The 27797-nt window shown below is 41.8% G+C and overlaps 1 protein-coding gene across 8 annotated transcripts in view; it reads left to right on the top strand.

The window, feature by feature from the left end:
- Nucleotides 1-25949, top strand: part of PATJ (PATJ crumbs cell polarity complex component) — a 349122-nt gene extending 323173 nt beyond the window's left edge. For 6 of the 8 annotated variants that reach the window (XM_025871744.2, XM_073896642.1, XM_073896640.1 and 3 more), the window contains 5 exons: nucleotides 1190-1312; nucleotides 2029-2133; nucleotides 15458-15564; nucleotides 18753-18876; nucleotides 23952-25949. In XM_025871744.2, coding sequence (XP_025727529.2) covers nucleotides 1190-1312; nucleotides 2029-2133; nucleotides 15458-15564; nucleotides 18753-18876; nucleotides 23952-24098 — 606 coding nt within the window. In that variant the 3' untranslated portion in view covers nucleotides 24099-25949. The remainder of the gene's footprint in view (nucleotides 1-1189; nucleotides 1313-2028; nucleotides 2134-15457; nucleotides 15565-18752; nucleotides 18877-23951) is intronic. The other 2 variants (XM_073896643.1, XM_073896641.1) reach the window with 1 other exon arrangement.
- Nucleotides 25950-27797: the final 1848 nt, after the last annotated feature.

Genomic DNA, 27797 nt, shown 5'->3' with positions numbered 1-27797 from the left:
GTTCAGACTGCAAATTCTGTCTCCCCTTCCGGGAACGGGGGTTCACCTCCCAGCTCAGGTCTGTGTTGGTCGGTCCCGCACATGAGTCACTCAGAACGAATCCAGAGAATTCTGTGGTGCCCTCTGCTCCAGCTTTCTTCCTTTATTCTCCAGTCACGGGGGCTCCCTCGCCTGGTTCCTCTGACCAGCAAGATGGGGCGAGATGGGGCGAGAGAGGCGTCCACATCAGTGTCACACTGTGCGCCACCTTTCCAGCTCCTTGACCAGCTCTCACCCTCAGGACAACGCTGCCAGGAAAAGAAGGGGGCGATCCACCCTCTGCTGCTTTTACTCCAAGTTTTGGGTCTCTACCACAACTTGTTTCTTTACTTTTCCGAAGCCTCAGGTAGTTGTTTTCTGTGTTTGACAGAGTTGTGCATTTTAATCAGCAGGAGAGAGCTACTATAGTTGAGCAAATGCCACCACACTGAAAGTGGAACATGTCAGTCATTCTTTCTGTGATTTTTAAAATAGTAACCCTGTGATACAAATGTGGAGAAGACCTGGACAAGAGCCAGGATCTCATCACCAGGGTCCCAGCGAATCAAGCTGCCTCACCTCCTAATCTTAGCGGACACTTTCAGCCACATCTTCCTTCTCCCTGCAAACTCTGTTATCATTCCAGTGGGTGTCCTCTCAGATCCTTTGTTGTAATGCAACCGTGCAGCTCTTTTAGAGCCAAGTGTGTTTGTTCACACCCAGAAGAGCATGATATGTGTGGCAGTTTAATCATAAACACCATATGAGAACATACTTGCCAAGTCTGCATCAAAATTGGCCACTAAACTGAGCAGTAACATAGGGTTGTTTTGTATTTTTGTGTGTGTTTTTACTCCTACTGTTGCCTTTTATTGAGCCTCTTCTGTAGGCTAAGACTGCACTATATCATCTCATTTAATCCTCAAATCAACATAAAGATGGAAACTCTAAGAGGTTAAGGAACTGCCTTAAGACCCTCCCCACCCCCAGCTAATTAAGTGCTAGAGCTGAAAACACAGGTCTCTTTCTGACTCCAAAGGCGCTGCACTTAACTCCTATGTTACCCTGGCCTCCTGCATCATGGAAGGATTTTGTTCAACAGCTATCCGGGAGCAATCAGGTTGTGATTTTTTATTAAATATGTGAGCACTGTGTTTTCCTTATTTTTTAGGAGCTCAGTGATGCCCTTGGAATCAGTATTGCCGGAGGAAAAGGAAGTCCCTTAGGAGATATCCCAATATTTATTGCCATGATTCAGGCCAGTGGTGTGGCTGCACGTACACAGAAGCTTAAGGTAAACAAAAGGAAAATGGTGAAATGCTAACAGCATGTGGTGGGAGACAAAGTTGCAGCCATGGGCGCTTTATTTAAAGTTGGAATTCCAACAGAGACCCATGCTGAGGGCAAAATGCATTGGAGAAAGTTTACACCTAAAATTCATTAGGTCCCTGGGCATATAAAAATATTATTGTTTGTATCAAAGCTTCCCGATGAAAGAAGAAATTGCAGCTCATTTGCAAAGCCTCCCATACCATTTTTAGCACATTTCACCCAAAATTAATTTTCACCTGAGAGAGATTTGACCTTAGAATCGTCCTTCAACCAGAAGAATTAACATTCTTACGATTTTTTTTTTTCCCCATTACCCCTTAATCTTAACTTAGGTAGAAAAATAAAGAAGAAAATATTTGGCTTCCTCATTAGAGCTTTATTGAACAGTTAATTTGTATGCCCCACTATTACTGGGGAACCACCATTGCCAAAATACAAAAGTGGCCTGCCATGCCTTCCCCTAATCAAACCTGACCCCCTTCTTGTTCTCTGATTGGTCTGTATTTAGGGAAAGCCATAAAAATTCCTCATGCTTCTGGAACTTGCATACACAGGAGAAACACAGAATCTTCACAATAGCCACAAATAGGAAATACGACTTAAAAAGAATTTTAAGCATTCTCCTCAAATTGAATTTTTCTTAATGATAGTGATTTTCTACCACTTTTGTACTTCCAGGTTGGAGATCGGATTGTCAGCATTAATGGGCAACCTTTGGATGGGTTGTCTCACGTGGATGTGGTTAATCTGCTAAAGAACGCCTACGGGCGCATTATCCTGCAGGTATTGCGATCAATGGAACACGCAGCTGCGCGAGGCAGATAAGTGGTGTGCAAAAAAGATTGAGCGTCACTGGTAGCAGGCATCACCGCCCAGCAGGGTGCTTGCTGATGTGAATTATGAAGGTTGAAAGCAAGAAATTATTATTTTTATTCAGAAATTCTTTAATGCCACCCATACAGGCAGTGAGCATGATTATATGAAAGCCTAACAAGGGGAGAAAAATTACTCTTTGCTTCACGTGATAAATCAACAAGGCTTTTAGCTTCCAGCATTCTTTTGTAAATCAAAGTTTGTGAGGAATAGGAAATGATTTCTTTTCTTATGCCCAAAACCTGTTACTGAACTGCCCAAACGCTGTTTCTTCCACTGCCTTTAAAGGAAGGAAAAAATACAATGCTCTTTTTCCCCCATAGCATAAATGATTGCCAACACTGTTAAATTCTCACTGTGTGGTTGTCATTAACTGAGGCAGACAATTATTTATCAGCCGTGGTCCCCAAGAGTATTGTACAGATACACAGGGAAATCTAGCAGGAAGTAGAAAGGAGGTGTGCTATTCATTACCCCTCCTTAAATTTCAGCACTCCATGCATCTCTGAGATTGATATGGTGCAGTGAGAGGCATGATACTGTGAGTTTTGCTAATAAGTTTCTTCCAAAATGTATGATTATAATCACCACACTTCTGCCGTAGTAGTACTGAATGTTTTACAGGTGAAAAGAATAAAACCCACCATTTAGTACCTTAGAGAGGGCTAGCCAACCCCTCAGATCATTCTAGCCTTCAAATAATAATTTCAGGGGTGCCTGGCTGGTTCAGTCAGTAGAACATGAAGCTCTTGATCTCAGGGTTGCAAGTTCGGGCCCCACGTTGGGTGTGGAGATTACTTAAAAATAAAATCCTTCAAACTGAAAAGCTCTTACACTGGGGAGAACCAGTTTGTGGTGCTTAACTCTCACATCTCAGTGGTCTAAATCCAAAGGGCCAAAACAGACATTAAGGAAAGTAAACAATGGGGCACCTGGGTGGCTCAGTCGGTTAGCTCCGACTCCTGATTTCGGCTCAGGTCACGATCTCAGGGTCATGGGGTAGAAGAACCCCACGTTGGACTCCGAACTCAGTGGGGAGTCTGCTTGGGATTCTCTCTCTCTCTCCCACTGCCCCTCCCCCCTCTAAAATAAACAAATCCTTTTAAAAAAAAAAAAAAGTAAATTACTTTCAGCACGTATGAAGGAGATCCTACAAATACTGTTGGTAGTTTCAAGGGAGTTTATGTGATAGGCAACATATTATTCAGTGATTTGGGCCCCCGGGTTTCTGCAGAACACAAACCAGAACACTGTGTGGACTGGCTGTAGAGTCAGCTTCCGCTCTGCTCCTGGTCCTCACTTTCAGTGGACCTTATGCTGCCACCTCACATTCTCCTTCCACCCCACCTCAGTCGCCAGCCGACCTGTGCATTCTTGCTTTTTCTTACTCGCCGCGCTTGCTCTTCCTTCGAGTTATGCTGACCCCTAGAGGCCTAAAAGTGCAACTCCTCAGTCTCTGGGGACCATTCGTTACACAGATTTTTAAAAGGAAGTTATTTGAACTAATATCTATGTCAAGACAAAAAAATGTTTCCCTTAGCAAAATCAGGTATTACCAGCATTTTCATACACCAGTGTAATTTGTTCAGTTCTACCTTCTTCACAGAGAAATGAGAAGCCACAGTGTAAAAATGTAACATTAACCATAAAAGCACCTTAAATGACAATGAACTCAAGCTCTCCCATGCAGAATTAACATTTCACTCAAATTGCCACTATTCACATACCTTTGAACAAGTTCCTTATTTTTTCTCTTTCTGTGTTTTAAGAAAATGACATTTGGTTTTAAAATGCTCTTTTGCATTAATCACATTAGTTGGTAGTGTTATTTTCTAACCTGTGCTATTAAAAACTTAATGGAATCCTTTGGGATTTTTACAGTTATAATCTACACAGTTATGGGTATGGAGCATATGTGCTGCCAAAGGCTTTAGATACAAAACCCAGAAAACTCTTATGTCCTGCATCGCATGCCTTTCAGTTACATAGTATATTTGCCTTAATTAAAACAATGTGCATATCGTACCAGCAGTATAGTTATTACAGCTGACTTGGCACTAGGTAATTATTTTTATCATCAGGTGAGCCAGCCCATTGGCAGAGCAGTAGGGAAGGTCAGGTAATTGTGTCTGATGATGTGGAAAAGGCTTACTGTCGGTGTATCATGCAAAGCAGTCAGCAACTGCTGGTTGCACAGAGAAGATTAAGGTCTGGGTCAGTGGACTGCAGGATGATGAAAGGGAAAGACTGGAAGAGATGACCAATACTTACAGAAGCTTCTCCCCACAGTATAAATTTCTGTCTCTGGGTATTAATAAAAGGTAGATATTTCTGCCCTTAAAGTCTGATGGTTTCTTATTCTCAATCATAGATTGATCAGTGGAGATTGATGTGGTTACACGAGTCATTTTAAATGTTCCCAGTTATATTTGCTTTTCTAGTCTGATGATTTGTCTGGTTAAGCTCCTTTGTCTATAGAATGACCATGAAACAAACCTTTTTTGGACAAAATCAGGTAACCCAGACTCTCCGCTAGAATTTTTTTTTTTTTTGGTACATCTTTCTTTGAGAACACAGAAGATAAAAAGAGCATATCAGAGATTTTTATCACTAAGGGAACTTGTGAGTCTTGTTTTAGGTCCATTAAGAAATCGTGCAAACATTCAAGAGTGTAGTAGAATGGGTGGATTGAGGTAGCACTAACTAAACTAGGGGATATACGAAGAGGACTTTGGGAGAGAACATTGTAGTTGGAGATGTCCAGTAGGCAAAGGAAATGTACCGCCAATACTCGGGGAGACTTCACTGCTGGGAACAGGGTAAATGAAGCCATATGAGGCTTTTCAATGTCAACATCCCCACTGCCTGGCACATTATATATCATAGGTACTGGTTGAATAAATGAATGAAAACAGTGGTGACAAAGACAAGACAAAGGCTTGAAGTCAACAGCAAGTAGGAAAGGCAGGGGAAAGAGTGAAGTCAGGGAGATTCATTAAGGGTCTGTCTACAAAGTAGTTTGGGAGACCCTTTGGGGACATTCTCCAGAACACACACACACACACACACACACACACACACAATTGATATAAGAGGGTCCACCTGCTGGTTTGTGGGGAGAGAGAGATGTCATATTTATTAAGATAATATAGAGAAAACAGTGACTTCTTTTTGAACCCTCAATTGAAAATGGAAGTGAAAAAGACATGGGATTAATTCAAGGGATCCAATATCCAACAAATAGGAGTTGCAAAAAGAGAAACAGAAAAATAAGAAAGAAAGAAAAATAAATCTTAGCCTAAGGTCCGTGAATCAGTAAGCAGGATAAATAAATATAATACCTATATACATTCTAAACTTTTCAAAGAGAAACGTATAAGCTACTTACAGAAGAACAAGAGATTCAAATGGCACCTCTTTTTCAGCAGTATATTTCTGAGAAAATTACTTTGGGATGTACTCCAGCAAAAGAGCAAGTAAGAAAGAGGGAAGCCACTGGATTCAATGCTGAGAAACGTGGAAGTCCCAGGACAGCTGTGTAGCGAGCATAGAGAATAACTTGCCCAAATTGGAGCAGGGGGAGAAGACACTCTAAGAGAGATGGCTCTGCATCAGAAGGAAAGAAAAGGAACAGATGAATTCTCTCATCTGTTTAACTAAATTAGAAGTTTGAGATGACTGGGAAAATTTGGGGCTCGGTGATAAGTATATAAAAATTAAACAAAATAAGGTCATTGTTACCTTGGAGAAAATAAATTTGTACCAAGAAAAGGAAATGTAATCATAGTACAGTAGTTAACTCAGTATAAATAACATTTATATAAACACTGTAAGTCATAATAATAAAACCAATACAACCAAACATCATATGCATGACATATTAGTATCATGGTTATTTGGGATGTATTAGTGGAGAGGAAAGTATGAGAAGTAAATCTTTAAAGTTGAAATAAAAGAGACTGTTGGAAATTGTTAGAACTACAGAGGTTTAAGTATAAAGTATGTAGAATATATATAAGTATAAAGTATATATAAGTATAAAGAAACACAGGAAACAAGTAGAACTTTAATATAAAGTGGAAGAGTTTGGCAAGCTAAATTTTCATCCACTAGAATATTTCATCTGTTGAAATAGGGAGTTGATAGACATCAACAAGATGATAAATTTTAAAACAGGACTATAAGCATATTACTTAGCTTATACCTCTAGAATTGAAAAGAGAAATGTTTAGTGTGTCTCTAGAGAGTCAAAGTGTTGAATTTTTTATCATGTGCTGTACTATTTAATTTTCTATCATGTGCACACAAAAAGAAATATCCTGGAAAAATAAACAGAAAAGAAGCAGGAGTCAAGATTACAGGTTCCAGACACTTAAAGAGAAAAGAATTTTAAAAATAGCACACTTACCAATGAAGCAGAAGTAAATAAAGCTGGAAAAGTCACTATAACTGGTAAATAAATCACTGGCAATCTTTAAAGAAATTGATTTTCTTTCAGAGTTGGTGGCAGGTCAATAGCAAAGGAGTAGTTGGGAGCAAAGGAAATAGAAGACAAGGTAGGGATGATATTACCTCTGAAAAAGAAGATTAAAAATTTTACAGTGAAGGGGTGCCTGGCTGGCTCAGTTGGTAGAGCATGAGACTTGATCTCAGGTTTGTAAGTCTAAGCCCCGCGTTGGGTGTAGAGATTGCTTAAAATCTTTAAAAGAAAAAAATGTTCAATGATGATCATTGCAGTGATGCTGCTGCTAGTTGAGAAGCCAACCTGAGACCCACTGGAGTGGTGCATTATTTAGAGAGAATAAAGCATGTTACTCTCTATGCCTGGAATATCCATGTCACCCCACCTTTCCCCTCTTTATAAATCCTGTGAAATCCTTTGTTTGGAAACTCTCCAACCAAAAAGTTGGGGAATAGGGAGTGCCTGGGGGTCATTGCCCCCTGAAACCGTGAACCAATCCAAAGTAATGTCTGTGCCGCTAGCACAGGGCCTGGCCCAAAAAGTGTTGGTCACGTTGAGTGGGTTGCTGAGCTATGATGATTGAGTTAAAAGATATGAAATTATAGCAAACTAATCAGCACGGTTACCAATTCAGTCCAGAAAAATTCTACTAGAGGAGAAAGATGGATTGGGTTGGAAACAGAAAAGGTGTGTGATGGAGGATGCAGGGCAAGATCTAAAGGCACATGTGAGTATCAGTAAAGGAGTGGCTTGTGAGCAGTTCTTAACCTGGCTGTGCAATAAGGTCACTGATTCCAATACTGGTTCCTCTGTCTACCACAGGGATTGAATTGGTCTGGGATGTGGCATGGACTTCAAGAGAGTCTAAAGCTTCCCAGGTGTTTCTGATATGTAACCAGCTGACCTGTGGAGGTCATGATGGATAGAAAGCCAAGTGACGCTGGGAAGTTCTATAGAACAAGTAGTCTTTAGTGTCAGAAAGTCATGTGTTTGAGTCCTCTCACTTAACTCTTCAGTTTTCTAGAAATAGGAATCATGGCTCCTTTCTTCCAAGGTCGCTGTGAGGATTAAATGAGGTGTAATGTTTAATAAAATAGCAGATTGCCAATGGTAAGCATTAAATAAGTGGCACTGTATTACTTTCATTATAGTAATATGGGCTTGAGGTCAGCAGATGTGAACATTTCTAAAACCCTGGAAACGGGGTGGTTTTCCAGGTGGCATTTGAGATGTGTGCCACTAGATGGTAATGTCACTAGCAGTCATCTGGCCCCTTATTTTACTCCAAACTTAAAACATTTTGACACTACAAACCATTATATTTTTAAAAACAGATACGTTGAAGTCAGTATACTCTGATGTCCCTGGAATCAGTGTCATTAGATTCGAAGTAAAAACTTGAAGCAGATGTGCTTTCTACTTCATTAAGTTACACCAAATATCAGGTGTGGGACAAGGCAAGCTTTTTTTTTTTAAGATTTTATTTAGTTACTTGACAGAGAGACAGCGAGAGAGCGAACACAAGCAGGGGGAGTGGAAGAGGGAGAAGCAGGCCTCCCACCAAGCAGGGAGCCCGATGTGGGGCTCGATCCCAGGACCCTGGGACGATGACCCGAGCCGAAGGCAGACGCTTAATGACTGAGCCACCCAGGCGCCCAAGGCAAGCTTTTCTTGATTGTTCTTCTGTGCCCCATCTTAAGATGCCCCCTTTCTCAGAGAGCACCTTAACTTGACAGCCTTCCTGTCGGTTTTCAGCATATCCACACTATGGGTCTAGGACCCAGGTTGGGTATGAGTGCTGAGTTTGTATTTTGTACTGCAAGATTTGACTCCTAACAAATCTAAGGGCTAATCTTACTCCTCTGCAGGATCGGCAGCTCAGAAAAGTTGTAAGCAAGGAGCTCAAGCTTTTGTACATTGTGATAATCCTACTTATCTGGAAAATATTTCGACTTCTCAATTCTCCAAAACAATCCCTCAAACCTGTTTTTTTTTTTAAGATTTAATTTATTTCAGAGAAAGAGAAAGAAGCACAAGCAGGGGAGTTAGGCTGAGGTGTAGAGGGAGAAGCAGACTCCCTGCTAAACAGGGAGCCCGATGTGGGGCTCAATCCCAAGACCCTGGGATCATGACCTGAGCCGAAGGCAGACACTGAACCGACTGAGCCACCTGAGCCACCCAGGTGCCCCCTAAAACCTATTTTTAAGGAAAGGTACTCATCCTAGGGTCCATGCAATAAAATCCTGTGCTTTATTACCCAATTAGAAAGTATCAAGCATACATCATTTTAATATAGAACATACAATTCTGATTGAATTTAGTTTTTGCTTTTAACCTAAATTAGTAAATGTCACAAGAAGCCAAGGCATGAGAAAGCGTATCAGAATAAATACGCTCCTGGAGGGGAAAACACAGTTTGACCAGGGAATCCATTTGGAGGGGAAACACACTGTGAGGGGCAAGGGCAGTTGGAGGGGGAAACACACTGTGAGGGGCAAGGGCAGTTGGAGGGGGAAACATCCTTATTGGTTCTTCTTCTTCCAATGATGCACAAGTCTCTGCTTTTTCATTACACTCAGAGGATAGGACTTCTTCCCCATCCTTCATTTCACTAGTCTTTCAGAGAGACTCCCTCTTTCTCTTCTTTCATTTCACAAGTCTCCCCCTCCTCAGGTGGAGTGACTTCTTCCTTTTTAATTTCACGAGTCTCTCTCCCCTCAGTTACAGTGGCTTCCTCCTCCTTCATTTCACACGTCTCCCTCTCCTCAGGTACAGGGATTTCCTCCTCAACCTCCCTCAGACCAGTGACCTCCCTCTCCTCGGGTAGGCACTTATTAAATATTTGATCCTAACAAGGTTGGGGAGAAGGTGAGGAAACAAATCATCAAAGCCTGGTGGTAAGAGTTCAAACTGCTGCAGCCACTTGGCAGCTTCAGAAGATCTATTCCATTTCCTCTGTGCATACCCATCACCCAGCAGTGCCGCATCTAGTTATCTGTCTTAAAGACCCACTCAAGATATATGTAACAGCACTATGTGCAGCAGTAAAGAAAAACATAAAGGACCCACAGGTTTTGAACCAGGTGAATGGTCTTGAAGGGTGAGTGGGAAGCAAGGAAGACATCTTCCATATCTCCAGTCCCCAGGATGAGGGATGAGAAGAAAGGTTGCTGATCTGAGTAATGCGGAAATGGAGCTGGCTGTAGCTGGGTCCAAGGACTCCGGACACCACAGCTCCTGAACCACATATTCAAGTTGCTCAGACCTTAATACCTATTGTCTGAGGACCTCAAAGCCTTCTTTGCTTTACCCAGAAACCCTATCTTTCTCCTCTCCGCTCTCCACTTTGAACAGCATGTGTTATCTAGTGTGCCCCCCACACTAGATAACATCAACTGCAAGCCTGTCCGTTGAAGGGACAGAACACATCTGCTTTCCGTTGGTTTCCTCTACTCTTGCCCCCTTTTTTTGTACTTCTGAACTACCACAGAACTTTGTACCCAGGAGTTATAGATTTACTTTAAAAAAAAAAATGAGTAAACCTCCCATTAGTCTGTCTTCCCCCTTCAAAACACATAAATAGACCTTTCCCAGCCTTGCCTCCATGTTGTTCAGTCCGTGGTGTTGATGGGGGAAGACACTTCTGACACAGGGCTGAACTAAGACTCATGGGCCACATCTCCTTGGACTTGTACCCAGCTGAACATACACATCCTTCTGAGATAGATCAGATTATCATCTTTCACAAATCTATCCCTGGGAAGACCAGTCAGCTCTGAGGCCAAGATGGTTAATGATGGTTAATGGAGACACCTTGGGGCTATAAGTCATTCCAGGGGTGATGGGTTTATGGTCTCCTTGTCTTCCTACAAAAGACTAAGCCATCAGTGAAAATCCTTCACATTTCCCATCTAGCTTCTTGGCTTCCACTCCTACAAAATAGGAGCTTGAATAGCTCCAAGGAACCTAGGTAAGCCCCTTGGATTTAATATCATCAATGGGTGGAAGGTCCTTTTTATTTCAGGGTTGGGGGTAAGCAAGAGGCCTTCAGATTTTATTTATTTATTTATTTATTTATTCATGAGAGTCTGAAAGAGAGAGAGAGAGGCAGAGGCAGAGGGAGAGGGAGAGGGAGAAGCAGGCTCCCCGCAGAGCAGGGAGCCTGATGTGGGACTCGATCCCAGGACTCTGGGACCATGACCTGAGCCGAAGGCAGACGCTTAACCATCTGAGCCACCCAGGCGCCCGAGGCCTTCAGATTTTAGAGGGATGTGAGTTTTTCTGTAAGATGGGGCTGTTAGAAGTGTTTTTATATTTTCTGGCTAGATAAAAAAAATTTAATTTTTACCCAAATAAAACTGTGACTTTGGTTTCACAATTTATATGGCTGATTCATGGACTCTTGAAAGTGTATTCTCTTTCTAAAAGTTAAAAGAAAAAAAAGATCCTTCTAGAACATCCATGGGCGTATATCTCCCATGCCCTGAGCCCTCTTCTTATAATACCTTGTGAGAGCCAGGGAGTTTTCCCGCCTGTTGTCAACCACACACCAGGACGGTCTGCTCTGTTTGCAACTGCTTGTTCAACTATCTCTCTACCCCTCTTCCTCCCTGACTGCCATATCTAGACTGTATGTAACTATATGCAGTGTGAGATTGCCTGATGTGAGAGTCCAAGACCGGATCTGTACCCTAACACTGCATATGATTAAGAGCACAAGATTCTAGAGTGAAATGACACGGAAGTGAAACCAGCCTTCACTCCTTAACTGACCTTGGGAAAGTTACTAAACCTCTCAGCTCCAGGTTCGTCTGTCTAAAGTACAGAAATAATAGTGGTACCTACCTCTGTAGGGACTCAGGAGAGTGCTTAGCATAAAGTAAGTGCTCAGTTGGTACTCAGTAGTCGTGGCGCTGTTCTAGGTTGAACAAATGGGCAAGGAAAGGAGCAGGTTGCCATCAAAACTTGGCTTTTGAAGGTACCTTAGAGAAAACAATCTTTTATTGACTTTCTTCAGCCCCATAATGGATGGTCTGTTTATGGCTAGCTGAGAGTACAAGTCCAAATTCCCACCAAATATAGGAATCCCCTTTGCTATATCCCAAATTGATAGATTTTGAGCCTCTATTTGAATGCTTGCTTTGGCAGGATGCTCATGCTTTAACAAGCTGCGCCGTTCCATTCTGTAACGGCCTAACTATAGAGTTTTTTTCTCCTTAAAAGGACCCAAAACCAATCTCCTTGTAACCTCTATCAGTCTCACTCTGTTCTGTGGAAATTCAGAAAATTGAGTCCCATAATCCCTATTCCTTAGGAAGGTTTTGGGTTCATTCACTCCACAAATACTCATTAAGCAATTGTTACATGCCAGTCATGTTAATAGTAAGAAGCAGTCCTTACCCTCATGAATCCTGTGATGGGGAGGTGGGGGAGACCTGTTAGCAGTCACGGAAATATGTATCATAACAATTTGTGAGAAATATTCTGGGAGTGCTATGGAGAGGAAAACAAGAGAAATTAATTTAAGCACCAGTAGTAAAGAAGGCTTGTATAAGGAATGTGACTTGTAAGCTGATACCAGGCCAACTGGTGTTTTTTTGCGGGGGGAGGGGGCAGATTGTGGGCAGAGAGAACTGGAATGTGGAGTGGAGTGGAAGGAAACTGATGAGATTGGAGGAGCAGGCTAGGGGAGGACCTTTGTGGATATAATTAGGGAGTCTGAATTTTATTCTAAGTACAGAGAGAGACCACCTAAAGGTTTTAAGCAGGAGAGTGCCATTATCCATTTTATATTGAAAAAGGTAACTGGCTATTGTATAGAAGAGATGAGTGGAGATGCCAGTTAAAAGGCAGATGATGATGATGAATTGATTAGGATGGTCACCACAGAGGCAGAAAGGAAACGGATTTGAGAACCATTTTTGAGGTAGAATCCAGAAGACTTGGTGGTGGATTACATATGGTATAGGTGAGAGAGGGATGATGTATCAGGTTGATACTCAGAGAGTAAGCACCTGTGTGGTTAGCATCCCGGCATCCTTTCTAGTTAGACGGTCATCACCAGTGAGCAATTAAGTATTTTCAATCTTGGGGCACCTGGGTGGCTCAGTGGGTTAAGCGTCTGCCTTCGGCTCAGGTCATGATCCCCGGGTGCTGGGATCGAGCCCCGCATCGGGCTCCCTGCTCAGCGGGGAGTCTGCTTCTCCCTCTCCCACTCCCCCTGCTTGTGTTCCCTCTCTCGTTGTGTCTCTCTCTGTCAAATAAATAAATAAAATCTTTAAAAAAATAAAAAGTAAAGCTATGGGAATATATACGTTGTCACCTAGACCTTGAGTGTGCATGTGGGAATTGGGCACAGGACTGAGCCACAGTGGTGAGTAGAACAGCCAAGAGATGGAAAAGTGGGCCCCAGCAGCAGGAGGAAGGCCAGAAAGTGGGCCATAGAAGTTTAGGTCTGGTGATGGGATGGCTGCTGGGATGGAGTGGTTCATGAAGACGGTGTAGGTTGAGATTACAGAGGTCATATATATGCAAAGACAACTTCTCCGATACACTTGCTGTGGGGAGAGTACAGAAAGGGCTGATGGAAAGTGGAGGGGCTCTTGTGGTCAAGGCAAATCTACCTTTTCCTCTTTGTCTCTTATCCTAAATATTTGCCCAGTTCATTCAGCCATTCTGTATATGATGGTATTTCGAGAAGATTCCATAACTTGCACACAGCTGTGTTTTCCCCCAGAATAGGATATTTCACCACAATGTGTTCTGACTCACCAGGGCTGGCCCTTGCTTTCCTTGTTGTAAAAACTCTATTGTTACTATTGTTAATTTGTTAGTTGCAGCTAAACTTAGCCGTTTAGGCAGCCGTGCCCTCTGTTGGCTCTTTCTGAAACTGCAGTCAAATCCAGTTCTTGGCATTGGTGTCAGGTGCCTCACTCCATACTAGTGCACTGACGACTATAACCTAGAAGAAGAACCACTGGTCAGAAACAGGAGTAGCCCAGGAGCTCTGGAGAAAGAAGCTCAGAACTAGTGGAGATGGAAGGCATCTCCAGGCTAAGCATACAAGGCAGGCTTTTATAATTCCCATTCAACAGATAAGAAAGCTGAAATTCAGGCACAGCACCATTTAAATGGCAGAAACTGAACTCCAGACCTCATTCTGTGTCCTAGTATGAGCTGTCGGAGCTATACCATATTTCTTTTGAATGCTTTTGAATGTTATTTGCAGGCTACAAATATAAAGTGGATGTTTACCTGTCATGTACTATTGTTTGGAACTATCTTAAAAAAAAACAAATAATAGGGAGTCAGAGATAGTCATTCATTCTTTCTTTCATTCACCAAATATTATTGGAGCATCTATATGCCAGGCAGTGTTGTACATAATGAGGATACAGTGGTGACTGAAACAGACAAGCTTCCTGCCCTCGCGCTCTAATATGATGCGACAGACAATAAGATAAATAAGGTAAAATAGATACAGTTTATTAGACAGTAGTGGTGGTGAGAAGGAAACACAAAGCAGAGGAGGGTATGAAATGTTGGGCTGGGTGTTGGTGTGGAAATTTTAGTTACAGTGGCCAAGGAGCTGTGGGAAGTGAAGGAGCCACCCGTGCAGAACGCAGAGTGTTCCAGGCAGAAGGCGGAGCACTGGCAGAGCACTGAGGTGGAGACGCCCCCGGCATGTTAGAGGGACAGCGAGAAGGCCAGTGTGGCTGGAGCACCGTGACCACAGAGGAAAATGTTAAGAGCTGAAAGCAGAGACATCACTGGGCAGGTTACCTGCAGATGACCTTGTGGGTCATAGTAAGGACTTAAGCTTGTGACCTTAGGGAGCTGGGTTTCCTCTGGACAGTTTTAAGCAGAGGAGTGTAATCATCTGCTGAGTTTGAACAGGACCGTTCTGGCTGCTATGGAGTGAGTCGGGGAGGGGCTGAAGCAAGGAGAACAGCCAGGGGGCTTTTGTAGAACTCCAGGCAAGAGATGATTTTGTAGAAAGACCAATAGAGAGGCGCTTGGTGGCTCAGTCGTTAAGCATCCCAGGGTCCTGGGGTCGAGTCCCGCATCAGGCTCCCTGCTCAGCAGGGAGTCTGCTTCTTCTGCCTCTGCCCCTCCCCCGCTTGTGCTCTCCCTCTCTCTCTCAAATAAATAAATAAAATCTTAAAAAAAAAAAAAAGAAAGACCAATAGAATTTTATGAGAACTGAATGTGGGTTGTGAGAGAAGTAGTCAAGGACAACACCGAGGCATTTGCTGAAACCGAAAGAATGAAGCTGTAGTTACCTGAGATGAGGAAGACTACCAGAGCAGAGGTCGGAGGGGGTGGGCTCAGTGCTGGCATGTTAGCTTTGACATACCTGCTGGACATCCCACTAACTGGTGACTGGATAGAGAAATCTGGAGTTAAGAGGTGGTGCTGGAGATGCAGATTCAGGAATTATCATTACATAGATTGGTATTACATAGATGGTATTTAGATGATCAAGCAGGGAGAGACAAGATAAGATGAGCTAACTAAGAGGAGGTTTAAATGGGAAAGAGAAGAAACTCAAGGACGGAGCCTGTGGCACTCCCATAGAGGTTCAGGAAATAGAAAGGAAACTAGTAAAGTATGGTGTCATGGTAGCCAAATGAAGACAGTAGTTTGAGAGAATAATCCATCCTGCAGACAGGTTGAGTCCGATGAGGATGAGAACCAGTCATCGAATATCATATGGTTTCTCTAATTCTCCCCTGACTTACAGTGAATTTTCTTGTTCTAATTTTCCCCCAGGTTGTAGCAGATACCAATATAAGCGCCATAGCAACTCAGCTTGAAAACATGTCTACAAGCTACCACCTTGGTTCTCCCACTGCTGAACACCACCCAGAAGACACAGAGTGAGTATGCTAGATGCAAAGTGCCTATTACGTGTGTGGGCAAGGCTCAGCGAGACCTTTCCAGAATCTAGAGTGTGCTCTCTAGAGAAGAAGAGGGATGAAGTACACATTACCTTTCCTAACTCCTAGAGAATCTCCAGGAATGCACCAAAGTTTCCTGATTTCTCACCAGGCTTGGTTCCACGTAGAACTTCTTAAGAGACTGCTCTCAAGGGCCTGCACACACACTGCATCTGGTTACTTTGACACGGTTCCTTCTTCCTTAAGAAATCACAGATTTACAACCCAGGTGCACCCTGCTTTATTATGCAGGGAACTGTGTATTCTAAGCTAAAATCTTGTTCTGAGATTAAATCTTATTGTCATACTTGCTGGCATTCTTCATTAAAACCCATCATTGCTGTTACAATTGTTCATGAAAGCAGTGTTTCTCACACTGGAATGTGCACATTAAATATCCAAGGAGCATATTGAAAATGGCTCATTTCTCTGGCCCCATTCTCAGAGACTCTGATGAGGTGGTCTGCAGTGGATTCCCCAGGGCAGTTTTGCTACAGATCGGCAGAGGATCTGTACTTTCAGAAATGCTGTACTTTCAGAAATGCTGCCTAAAGTTATGCCTCTCAGTACTGCCAGTGCCTGGTCACCAGTAGGTGCTCAGTAAATGCTTGTTGATGGATCTGAATGTTTCATTGGAAAGCACTGTTGATCACAGACATTTTGAACTTTCTCCTGGTACTTCACAGCTTAAATGATACTTTTGAGTTTGTTTTTCTTGAGGAAGGAATATTAAACTTAAGCTCATTTTACTTTTTTCTCATTATGAAAGTAATAAATGCATGCTATTAAAATATGACAAATACATAAAATTATATTTGCAAGTTACAATGGCCCTGACCCTATTATAGGAAGGGTAGCTTGTGCACCTTTAGCATCCTTTGATGTCCTATGGAAGTGCAGAGATGCCCTTGTAATCTTGGTTCCTTTGCTAGGAGCCACAGCTCCTGGCTGTAATCACTAGCATAAAAGGATAAATAAATTATTTATAATCCAACTGCTGTTAACATTTGGAGATTTTTTTTTATTAGTCTTCTATATGAAAGTAAATTAAAACGAATTGAAAATGTGAGATAAATGGAGGCAAACTCCATCTGATGTTGCCAACTGAGGAGTGGAGTTACATTCCACCACCCCCCCACCCTCCCGCAAAAACAGGTCTCTCATCACGAAGAAGCACAATTATGGTCTCTAATGATTTGGTGGCTCCCACGGCCCAGCTCTAAAACAATGACTTTGGACATCTAGATTCCTGTTTCAATATCCTCAGAAACAGGGGGCTGCGTTTGGAAGAGGAACCATGAATCCAATTCATGACTGGCCAGTGCGCCATGACTGAGAATACTGACAAGGCCACGAAGTCATGAAATGTGGAGCCTTATTTATGACATCATTACCATGTGGCCATTGGGGATAATTCATCATTATTTCAGCAGATCTTTATTGAGCACCTTCCGAAGGCCAGCTACTGTACAAGGACTGGGCTCTGAGGATTCAAACTTAAAAAACATAGGTGAAAGCATTGCCCCAGTCCTCAAGGAATTGCCAGAGAATTGGGAAAACAGACCCATAAATCCAAGTTTGTAAGAGTGGATAAGTATAGGGGAGCCACGTTCCACGAGAAAGATAAGTAAGCACAGGGTGCTGTGAAACTATGGAAGTGGGGCACAACCCTATTAGGGCGTGTCCTTGGAGACACTACTGCTTCGGCTTAGTTTTAAAAGAATTGGAATAAGCAGGAGTGGTATTGAAAACAGTTAGCAATTTATAGGACATGGACGTTGAGCAGTTACTATGGACTGCCTGCTGTAAACAACCAGTAAGTACATCGGTGTGAACCAGCTGAAAATCCACCCGAAAATAAGCCGGGCAAAATTGAGGCAGGGGGAGATGGAAGAATATTCTAGTCACACAGAACAGCGTATGCAAAGGTGGCTTATATCCCAGTTTTGCAGATTTCTCTAAATCCGTGAACAGCTGAGTTTGTATCACACAGCTCTGCCCCTAGGACATGCATGCTGCCACAAACCAGGTGCGGCGCTCAATGTGTAAATATGAACCCCTGACGAGGAAGACAGCAGGCGCCAGGATCCCGGGGTTCCTTTAGGTTTTTACCCTTTGGACAAGGGTATTTGGGAATAAGAAATTGGCATTCGCTAAGCTTAAACAACTTGAGCCCACATAGATCATTTAATTTTTAGCCATGTTATTTCTAAGAGAGAAGACTTCCACACTGGACGAAACTTTGAAAATCTGAATTACCCATTTGAAACAGTCTTTATCCATTTTGCTTCTCCTTGGTTTCTCTCTTTTCTCCTGGATTTCGCTTCTCACGGACACAGTCATGATCCTGAGTTTGTGACAAGTGCAATGCAGACAGCCGGGAACAGAGGTGACAGGTGACAGAGACTTAAGGAGTTCATAGTGTGGTAGAGGAGAAAGATGACTCAGCAGCACGCCACAGTATAGCGAGTGCGTGGTGGACATCTGGCCCCACTGCAGAGGGATACAAAGGAGGATCGGCTAACTCTCCCAAAGGAAAGCATCACCTTGGAAGGGGGGCTTGGAAGAATGAGTTCCCACCCTGGGTCCCCTAGGGGGAAGTGGTGGGTGAGGTGTGTGGGGCTACTCGGGCAGAAAAGGAGCAGCCGTGTGCTGAGCTTTTGGGCTGGCCTCCCCTATCCTGCACAGAAGCCCACCTGCAGACTGGCGGTCTGCCCCTAAGCTGAGCGCTACCCCACCTCTCCGTCTGCCCGCACCTTCTTTAAGGATATAAAGGCAGTCTCATTCAGCTTTAAACAGTAAGTGTCAAGGTTAAAAACTAAGCATATAGAAGAGTTCTGTGACAAGCTCAGCATCATGACTTTATTTTTCATTAAAAAAACAGTGAGTTTTATGAAAGAGAAACCCCTAAAACATCAGGTCATTAAAGACATACTGCTCATCAGTCCCGCGTGACACGGGAAATGTAAAAGTAAGCTTCTAGGTTGCTCTCTGAGAGTTGGATTTCATAAACTGGCCTTCATAGTTTCGCGGTATGAAAGTCTCTCTCAAATCTGTGTTCTTCCATTAAAATGAAATTCCCTCTCAATATCTATTCTTGAATTAAACAGCGTGCATTGTGTTTTCAGAACACCTCCACCTAAGATTATTACTTTGGAGAAAGGCTCTGAAGGATTGGGGTTTAGTATTGTAGGGGGTTATGGAAGTCCCCATGGAGACCTGCCAATTTATGTCAAGACTATATTTGCAAAGGTATTTTTTTCCTTTTTACTGTACTTTTTTTTTTTTAATTAAACCTAGGTGAGATTTTTTTTAAAGTGCTTTGCCTTGCTTACTTTTAGCTACAGCTGGGTGTGTGCTTGTATGCTTATTTCATTTCAACCTTGTGTAGGACATTCCCACACCAGACTAGTGAAAGAGGAGTTCTTTTATAAGAGTGGAGTTACAGGAAGAGTAATTTTCTTTGGACCCTATTACAAAAGTAGATTTTAAAAGAGTGTCTTCTTTCAAGAACACGATATAAGGAGCAGTGCCCCACTCTTTGGAAGCTGGCCTTGGAAGTATTATTCTGGGCTAGAACAAAAGTTTGGCTTTCTCCTTCAAGAAAAGACGACAGCAGAGGGCCGGGGCAGAAAGCTCTGTACGGGCCTTGGGTCGGTGCGGCATTAATGGCTGGCTGTCAGCAGTAACCTCAGGATGCTTTCGCTTAAGTTGCTCTGTCTCTTCCAGACCTCTGCTAAGGTACTTGCAGGATCAGGCCACTAAATTAGACTCTGACTGCGTAATAGTGCTTTTCAGGACCTAAACATACCAGTACATCCTACTTGATTCATAGGTCATGGTATAAATTCCTACTGCTGCCTTTAGATGGCTCTTAGGTAAGGGTTTGTTTTTGTTTTTGTTTTTAAGTTTCTTTATTTAAATAATCTCTACGCCCAGTGTGGGACTTGAACTCACAACCTAGAGATCAAGAGTCACATGCCCTTCCAACTGAGCCAGTCAGGCGCCCCTTAGATAAGTTATTTTTAACTTTATTGTGCTTTTTAAAGTTGGAATTCAATTTTATTATAAATTTTGAAGATCTCTGAAAGGGACTTAGTATTGATAGTACAGCTTTATTCTTCATTGGTTTTATCGCAGGCATTTGTTTACTCATTGATCCAGTGGCCTCCTACTGCTTTTTCCTAAAGAAATAAAGGTCTTCAAGAGAAGAAATAAGATAGATACTCTTTCTAGAAAGCTACACTATACACTAAATAACAAGTTCACTTTTACCTGTGCAGCTCTTACCACCCGTTAATGGAATCTAACTATGACCTGACATAATCCTTAAATCATTTGGCATTTCCTTTTGGAACACAGTAGGCAGCTGTAGATTTACCCACCTGTTTCTAATTTGTTAGGGTGCCTATTAAGAAGACCTGTTATTCCCAAACCACACACCTGTTGACCCAGTGATGGGCAAAAGGGAAGAGGAAAGGCAGGTCAGAAACATTCTGGATAGCAGGGCTGCCCCAGTCTGATAATTCCCAAGGTGGTAAGCTACATACAGACCCTCCTTTTCCTAAGACAACAGTAGTTGGGATAATTTTCATTTTTAAATTTGGATATATTTAAATATATATATATAACAAAATAGTTGTGACAATTATTTTGGGGGGGCATTATTATACTTTGCTTTTTAAGAAAGCCAGCTATGTAGATAAGAATAGTGAAAAACACCTTCTGCTTCCCTGCCTTGGCCTCCGTAAAGCCCTTCCAGAATGTTTGTAATCCCCTGCTCACTTCATAGGTGGATCTGCTCTGTTCAAACAGAGGACTGATCAGTTTCTCAGGCCTTTTGACCGACAGCCTAGAGTTAGCAGTCACACCAGCTCTACCCATCTAGACAGCTCATAGACAGTGGGACCAGGTGCAGGCACCTTCGGTCAGGTCCGCAGAACATACAGCTGAGAATGAAATGGTCACGCATGGCTGGTGGGTTTTTGAAAAGAAACCACCATCAGATCACAGTAGGACAAAGTAATGGAGATAATGAATGCACGGAAGCTCCCACAGAATCTGTCTTCAAAGGTCCTCATTGAAAGTGCTCACTTAGAAAGCATGTCTGCAAGTGGTAACTTAGGAGGAAATATTGAATATCCTTGATATGTTTTATTTTTTAAGGAATGGACTTTTGTTTGTAAAGTGAGGCACACCTAAAAATGAAAAGCTCTGAATTTAAAAAAAAAAAAGTTTTAAAGCCCTAGCTAATAGCCTACTTCAGTCTCAATAAAAGAATATGCCACTGCAAACAATTATTATCATTAGTTTTAGATAGTTCCATAGTGTTTATTATAATGATATCTCATTGGATGACTTTTTTTTTATTTGCTTGAGTGAACCAATATATCCAAGTTTAAAAGTTTTCTTTAGAGAATCAATAAACCAAAAACTAGCAAAAGAGTTTTTTGGTTTATTTGTCTTTTTTAATGGTGAAATCCTTCTAAAAATGAATTTTGACACTAAGATAAACATTTCCTCCATAGGAATTTTGAGGATGTAGAAACTATCGCTATGTTTTCCATGTTTTTAAACAATGAACATACACTCTTTTTTTAAGTTTACTTAAGTAATCTCTACACCCCAACGTGGGGCTTGAACTCATGACCCTGAGATCAAGAGCCACATGCTCTTCTGACTGAGCCAGCCAGGCGCCCAACAATGATCATTTATTCTTAAAAATGTTTGTCTTCTCAAGTTTCTGGATCTCAGATACCCACAGGGTGGGGGTTTTTACGGGACTTTCTTAGTGTCCCTAAGCTTCTTTTAATAATTCTCTTGCTCAACCAAGCTATTAATTTGGCCCATCGAGGTCTTTTTTCCCCCTCCAGAAATAGGAAGCATGACAGGCACTTTGAATGTATAGGCTTTTTGGGACTTAATCTGATTAACGGGCTATCAGAACCTTCCATTTCTTTCAGGTGTTTGATTGGAAACTTCAAAGTCAAAGCCAGCGTTAGGTCTCAGTCTTTTCAGCAATCAGATTTTACCATAAGCCAACAAAAAATTGGCTTACAATGACAACAACAATCCCGAGCATTTAGAGAACAGCTTTTCAGAGACTGTGAAATCTGAAAACATGAGCTCAATCACCATGAGAGTTTATTTTATCACACTACCACCATTATTGAGTAAATACCATGTGCCATACATTCACTCCGTAGAACAGGCCAACAGGTAGGTAGTAGATGCCTATTTTACAGTATTAGGGAAGGCTGAGTGACAAACTGGGGACACAGCAAGTGGGTAAAGCCACATTTATGAACTAGATGGAGGTCTGTCTGTGAATCATTTATTTCTTCCTTTGCGTAGTCTACAGATGCCACACTGATCAAGCAGGAGAGGTCAGTAGTAATGACCGGGTAAACACAGCAATACCTGCAAAAATACACAGATCCCAGAAAGTTGAAAAGTCACCCTTTTTTGCATTACTGAAAATGAAAACTTAAAAAACTGGATATGCTTTTCAAAAAAAGTACACAAATATCTGAGGTTTCCTAAAGTCCTTAGATCTTAGCATGTAATATTTAATAAAATCAAGTTAGCCAAGTGATTCTGATTTTATCCACAAGCTGTTTAATCTTGTCCGTGTTGCAGTTAACATACTTTCTTTTTTTTTTTTTTTAAAGATTTTATTTATTTTGAGAGAGAGAGAATGAGAGAAAGAGAGCACGAGAGGGAAGAGGGTCAGAGGGAGAAGCAGACTCCCTGCCAAGCAGGGAGCCCGATGTGGGACTCGATCCCGGGACTCCAGGATCATGACCTGAGCTGAAGGCAGTCACTTAACCAACTGAGCCACCCAGGCGCCCCTTAGTTAACATACTTTCTTAAAAGAAAAAAAAGATTTGAATGAAGTTACAAGTTTTTTTAATTTTGGTATTAGCCCCCAGTACAGACCTGGTTTGTTTTGTTTTTTTTTTTAAAGATTTTTATTTATTTATTCATGAGAGACAGAGAGAGAGACAGAGAGAGAGAGAGAGAGAAGCAGGCTCCCCACTGAGCAGGGAGCCCGATGCGGGACTTGATCCCAGGACCCTGGGATCATGACCTGAGCCGAAGGCAGACGCTTAACCATCTGAGCCACCCAGGCGCCCCCAGACCTGGTTTTCAATAATCTTTATTATACCTTAATACCAGAATTCCACCCTTTTTGCAGTTTTGAAATTCTAGATAATTCACCCATCACCTGAGGACCTTCATACTACAGGTAGACACAGGTCTCTGGGGCATTAGTTAGTGCCTCTCAGTCTGGCTCCTGCCTGAGACCATCAGGGCTGTGGGCCTCGATTATTTTCCCCAGCACTTCAACATCATTTAGGGGACTCTCCCGGCACTAATTTTTCAAGGGATTTTCACAGTTACCCCAACAAAAGGAGAAAGCCTTCTACAAATCATTGCCTAGGTTATTTTCTTTCCTTACTCATCCAAAGTATTTCTAGTAATATCACGATATTTTTAGATAACTTGGTTTTAGAATTTTAAAAAGCCCAAGTTTCACTTGCTTTGTGCCATTTTGAGCAGCCATGCATGACTGAGTATATAATGAAAGTAATCATTCAGAACTCTAAATGATGAAAGATAAATGAAGTTGAAGCTTTTGAATGTGATATTGCAAAATTTTAGAGATGTTACACTCTGTGTATTTTATGTAAATGTTTATGTAAAACAACTCTATTGAGATACAACACACATACCGTACAGTTCACCCCATTTAGAGGTTACATTTATTTTTTAAGCTTATTTATTTAAGTAATCTTTACACCCAACATGGGGTTCGGAACTCTTGACCCCAAGATCAAGAGTTGCATGATCTACCAACTGAGCCAGCTAGGCACCCCGAGGCTACACTTATTTTTGACAGATCACCTCAGTACTAATATCTTAATAATGCAATGGGAACCCTATGTAATGATGTTATTGGCAATAAGACTAACACCAGATTCAGTTCTGCCTTTGTCAGTGTATTATGTATTCGTGAATATGATGTTCAAATTCCATTCCATACTGAATATTGAAATAAGGTCCTACTTGTATTAAAAGAAATGTGAATGTCAGTACATGTCTACTAGTATGTTACCTAAGCAGTGCATAATTATGGTTACTATTCAACCATTATTCAAGTAACACATCCTACATTCATAATTTCCCTGGTTGAAAAACATTACCTAGAAATCACTTTTAACTGGTAGTTTTTAAAGTTGCTCTTTTCATAAGCACACCATAATATTAATATTATTTGTGAACTGCTTGGTCCTGGATTAAACTGGAATGTCTCTTGTTTGTAGGGAGCAGCTGCAGATGATGGCCAGTTGAAGCGAGGCGATCAGATTTTAGCTGTCAATGGCGAGACGCTGGAAGGTGTTACTCATGAGCAAGCTGTGGCCATTCTAAAACGCCAGAAAGGGACTGTAATCTTAACTGTGCTGTCATGAGCCCCGGGTCCTAATCACAAGATAGATGGTGTAGAGTATCTGTAGGAAGATGAAGCTCTGAGAGAGGATGAAAAGCAGCCTCCTCTAGAATCCACCTTCATTTACCCCCTCACCCTCTTTGCTCAGGAGAGTCGGCAAGATTTCACATGAATTGCCCAAATCAACCTTCAGCCTCTTGGTGAGGTGAATTTCTAAACCTAGAACGAGTCTTACCTGATTTGCATCCCACATCCATGTTTATCCACTAGTAGTAACTGGTTCTGATTCTATTTGCTGCAACTGAAGTTAACCACCTCTCATTCCTGTGCCCTTCTCTGCCCATCCCTCCTCACTCAGAGGCTTATAGCAAGCTCACATGTCCTCTGATGAACAGAAACAAATGTTAAGCAACTTGTCATCTCACTCATGATTTACTTATGCTAATCGTCTCTTCAGGTATGCCAGAAAACATTAATAGTGTAATTAACTTACCATTGATCCCCATGATGAAACACCCAAGTCTCCTATGGGAAATTATTGTGCTCTTTTCTGCACGACTTAGAGTCAGATATGTCTCAAATTTGTTTCTCTGGATAGATCTTTATAAGCTAGTCATTGGTGATTATGATGGGTCCATTTGCAGACTATAATCTGAAAATTCTGGAGGGCTTTCTAGTTGTTTTCTTGGCTACATAAACCTATACCACTGAGCAAATGCACCCTTGTTCTCCACGGGAACAGTTAGCATCCATGTTCTGAATTCTAACTTGCTAAATTATATTCAAGTCCAGCAAGTTCAACTGGGGTTAATGGCATCTCAGTAGGCAGGCATCATTGCCTCCCCTTCAGTCTTCAGACAAGGAGGTAGAAGCCCCAGAACCAGTTTGCAGAGATCAGTAAGTTTTCCCTCAAGTCAGATGAGGTCTGGGTGGCCTTGGACTTGTGCAAAGTGGAGTGAAAAATTTGAGCATCCTTTCCCTTGGCTCCCTACTGGCCAATCTAGCAGCACAAACTGTAGGAGCATAGGGATGGAGCAGCATGCTTGGCCACCAAGTGACTATGGAAATGAACTCAGCCTAAGAATCAGTGAGGGGGCTACTTGACTAATGTTTCCTGATCTTCAGGAAGCCCCTCATTTGCTAAAGTTTTACATGCAAGAAAGCAACGACAGCAGAAAATACAAAAATACCTTTAAAGTTGAATAGAGGCATTCTTATTTAGGTATTAGCAGGAGGTGGGGGCGGGGAGATGCTTATCAGTTAATGTTATAGGTTCTTCTGTAAAAAATGTACCATGAAAGATGAGTACCAGGATCACTAATAGAAGTAGTTTAGTATCTTTGAACTAAAACACAATGCTGCAAATGGTTCACAGTCATTAACAAAATGGAATGGGCTCTGATTTAAAAATGTTATTTAATAATTACAGATTTTAATTGAGAATTACGTTTAAGTAGAAGTAATCACAAAGTGCATTAACTCTTGTCGGAATATTTTGTGGTTATTCCAAAGTATAGAGTGCCTAAATTTTATGTTGAATAATGTCTTTCATGACTGGTATTAAGTTTTCTGAAGTTACATATGGCTTTTGGAATTTCTAACATATCCAAGACGTGCAATGTTTTAGAATCTTATCTTTCAGTGCGTGAGAATCTATCAACCTCAGAAGTTCTGTGCTAATTGTACCTGTGAGAACACCTGAGGCAGCCAAGAAGAAATGAAGCCCAAATAAAACTTGGAAATGCACCTTAAAAAAAAGTGTGTGTGTCTGTGCACATGCGTGTGTATACAGACACACACATAAGACTTCATATATTTTGAAATGTGATTCTGCTTGATTTTGATGGAATGGCCATTAAATGCACATTTTGAAATACTACATTGCTGTTGTGTCTCATACACATTATCCTCTTAGGTCATGCCACTGTAAGTCTACTGCTAAGGGAATTGTGCTTTATACTCCTTGCTGCAGTAAATGGACCAAAATTCTCATGACTGGTTCTGTCTCTGCTGCACAACTACTAAATAATTGCCTGGCCAAAAATGCTTTGTTGCACCAGAACTTACTGACAAGCTAAGAGGAGACAAAGATGGGAATTTGTGAAAAGAGCCCTGGTCTCATAGCCACATGTATTGTTTTGGCCCTCATCATTTGGAGAATCTAAGTGTTGTGATTGGAGGCAGCGCGGGAAGGAAGTAAATCAGGAAAAAACTGCCGAGTGTCTATGTAAGATGTTTCCAAAGATTCTAAGTAAGTATCGTTGCCTAAAGAGCAAATGGAATCTTGTTATATATGAAAAAGCATAATTTCTACATCTGATTTTTTTTTTCTCCAGCCATTTTGTTCCCTAATGGGGTGGGGGGGTGGGGGGGGTGGAATCCGACTTCTCACAAAGTTTTCCAGTCCTGTTAAAATCTGGGATCCATTAATGGCTGTCTTGTGGCAAGTGTGTTACCAGGCGTTAGAACAGGTGCTTTATACAAGAGCCAGTACAGTAGTCCAGAGGGCAAGTCTTGGCATCCCCGAGTTCGAATCCCGACTCCCCAGCCTTGTGGACTTGAACAAGTTATTTAATTATCCCTTGCTTTAGTTTCTTCGGTTAGAAAAGGGTGGAGGTGGGTGGTTTCTAAGTACTATCATGAGTGAAGTCCAGGTAGAAGCCTTAGTACGGTTCCTAGCTCATAGTGAAGTATTACATAAACATGAGCAATAAACCTCTTTTCTCATATATGGGAGTGGCTTGAAATTAGACATGCTGATGATTCATGGTTTCAAACAGTAATGACCTTTAAAAAACGTATTGCTGAGGGTGGCTTAGCACAGAACTGTTGTCCAAAATCAGCAACTTGTGTCACCGATTATAATAGTGTGAGCTTGAGGAATTAGAGTCTGTGCTATCAAAAAGCCACAACTGAACTGAAACCAGGGCTCCCAACATTGGCCATGCCACTGGGATAGGGAGTAATGTCCACTCTGTAGGCCTGTGCTCTGACCTCTGGAACCGGGCAAGGTGCTTCAAATACCATCGACCCTTTGGTGAGGAATTTTAACCTGGTACACACCTTAACTCCAGGAATTTGGAATTGCAGACTGCTGTTCTTTTAACCCAGCCACACACCTTCCGCCCCTCTGTTGTCAAAAGAAGTCAGCCTATCCCACCAGATGATGAGCTTCTTTGAAAACAGATTAGGCCAGATTCATCTTCATGTTAATTCCATCCAGTATACTTTTCAAATACTCTATGTCCCATCCTTAGAAGTTTTATTTGGGGACACACACACACACACACACACACACACACACACACACACATACACACATACACACCTTTCATTTCCCTGCTTGTGTTCATGCTTTCCTTTACATCAGGGGTCAGCAAACATTTGGTGTAAAAAATCAGAAAGTAAGTATCTTAGGCTTTGCAGCCCTTTGCAATCTTTATCACTACTCAACTTTGCCATGGTAGCATGGAAGCAGCAATAGATAATACATAAATGAATGAGCTTGGTTGTGTTCCAATAAAACTTTGTTTACAAACACAGGCAGCAGGCCAAATTTGGCTCATAGGCCATGTGTACTTGGTCCCTGCTTTATGTACCTGAACATATTGTAAGACTTACAGTAGTAGTTTAAGATCCTTGTCTATTATAGTATTCCATCATCTTTGACATTCCTGGAGCTGTTTCTATTGATTTATCTTTTCTAATTTTGGATGGGTCT

The sequence above is a fragment of the Callorhinus ursinus genome, unplaced genomic scaffold (assembly GCF_003265705.2).
Source record: "Callorhinus ursinus isolate GAN/ISIS: 27379988/994484 unplaced genomic scaffold, GSC_fseal_2.0 scaffold9, whole genome shotgun sequence".
Lineage (NCBI taxonomy): Eukaryota > Metazoa > Chordata > Mammalia > Carnivora > Otariidae > Callorhinus > Callorhinus ursinus.
Note: the sequence above shows the minus strand (reverse complement) of the source record. Positions and strands in the feature narration are given on the sequence as shown.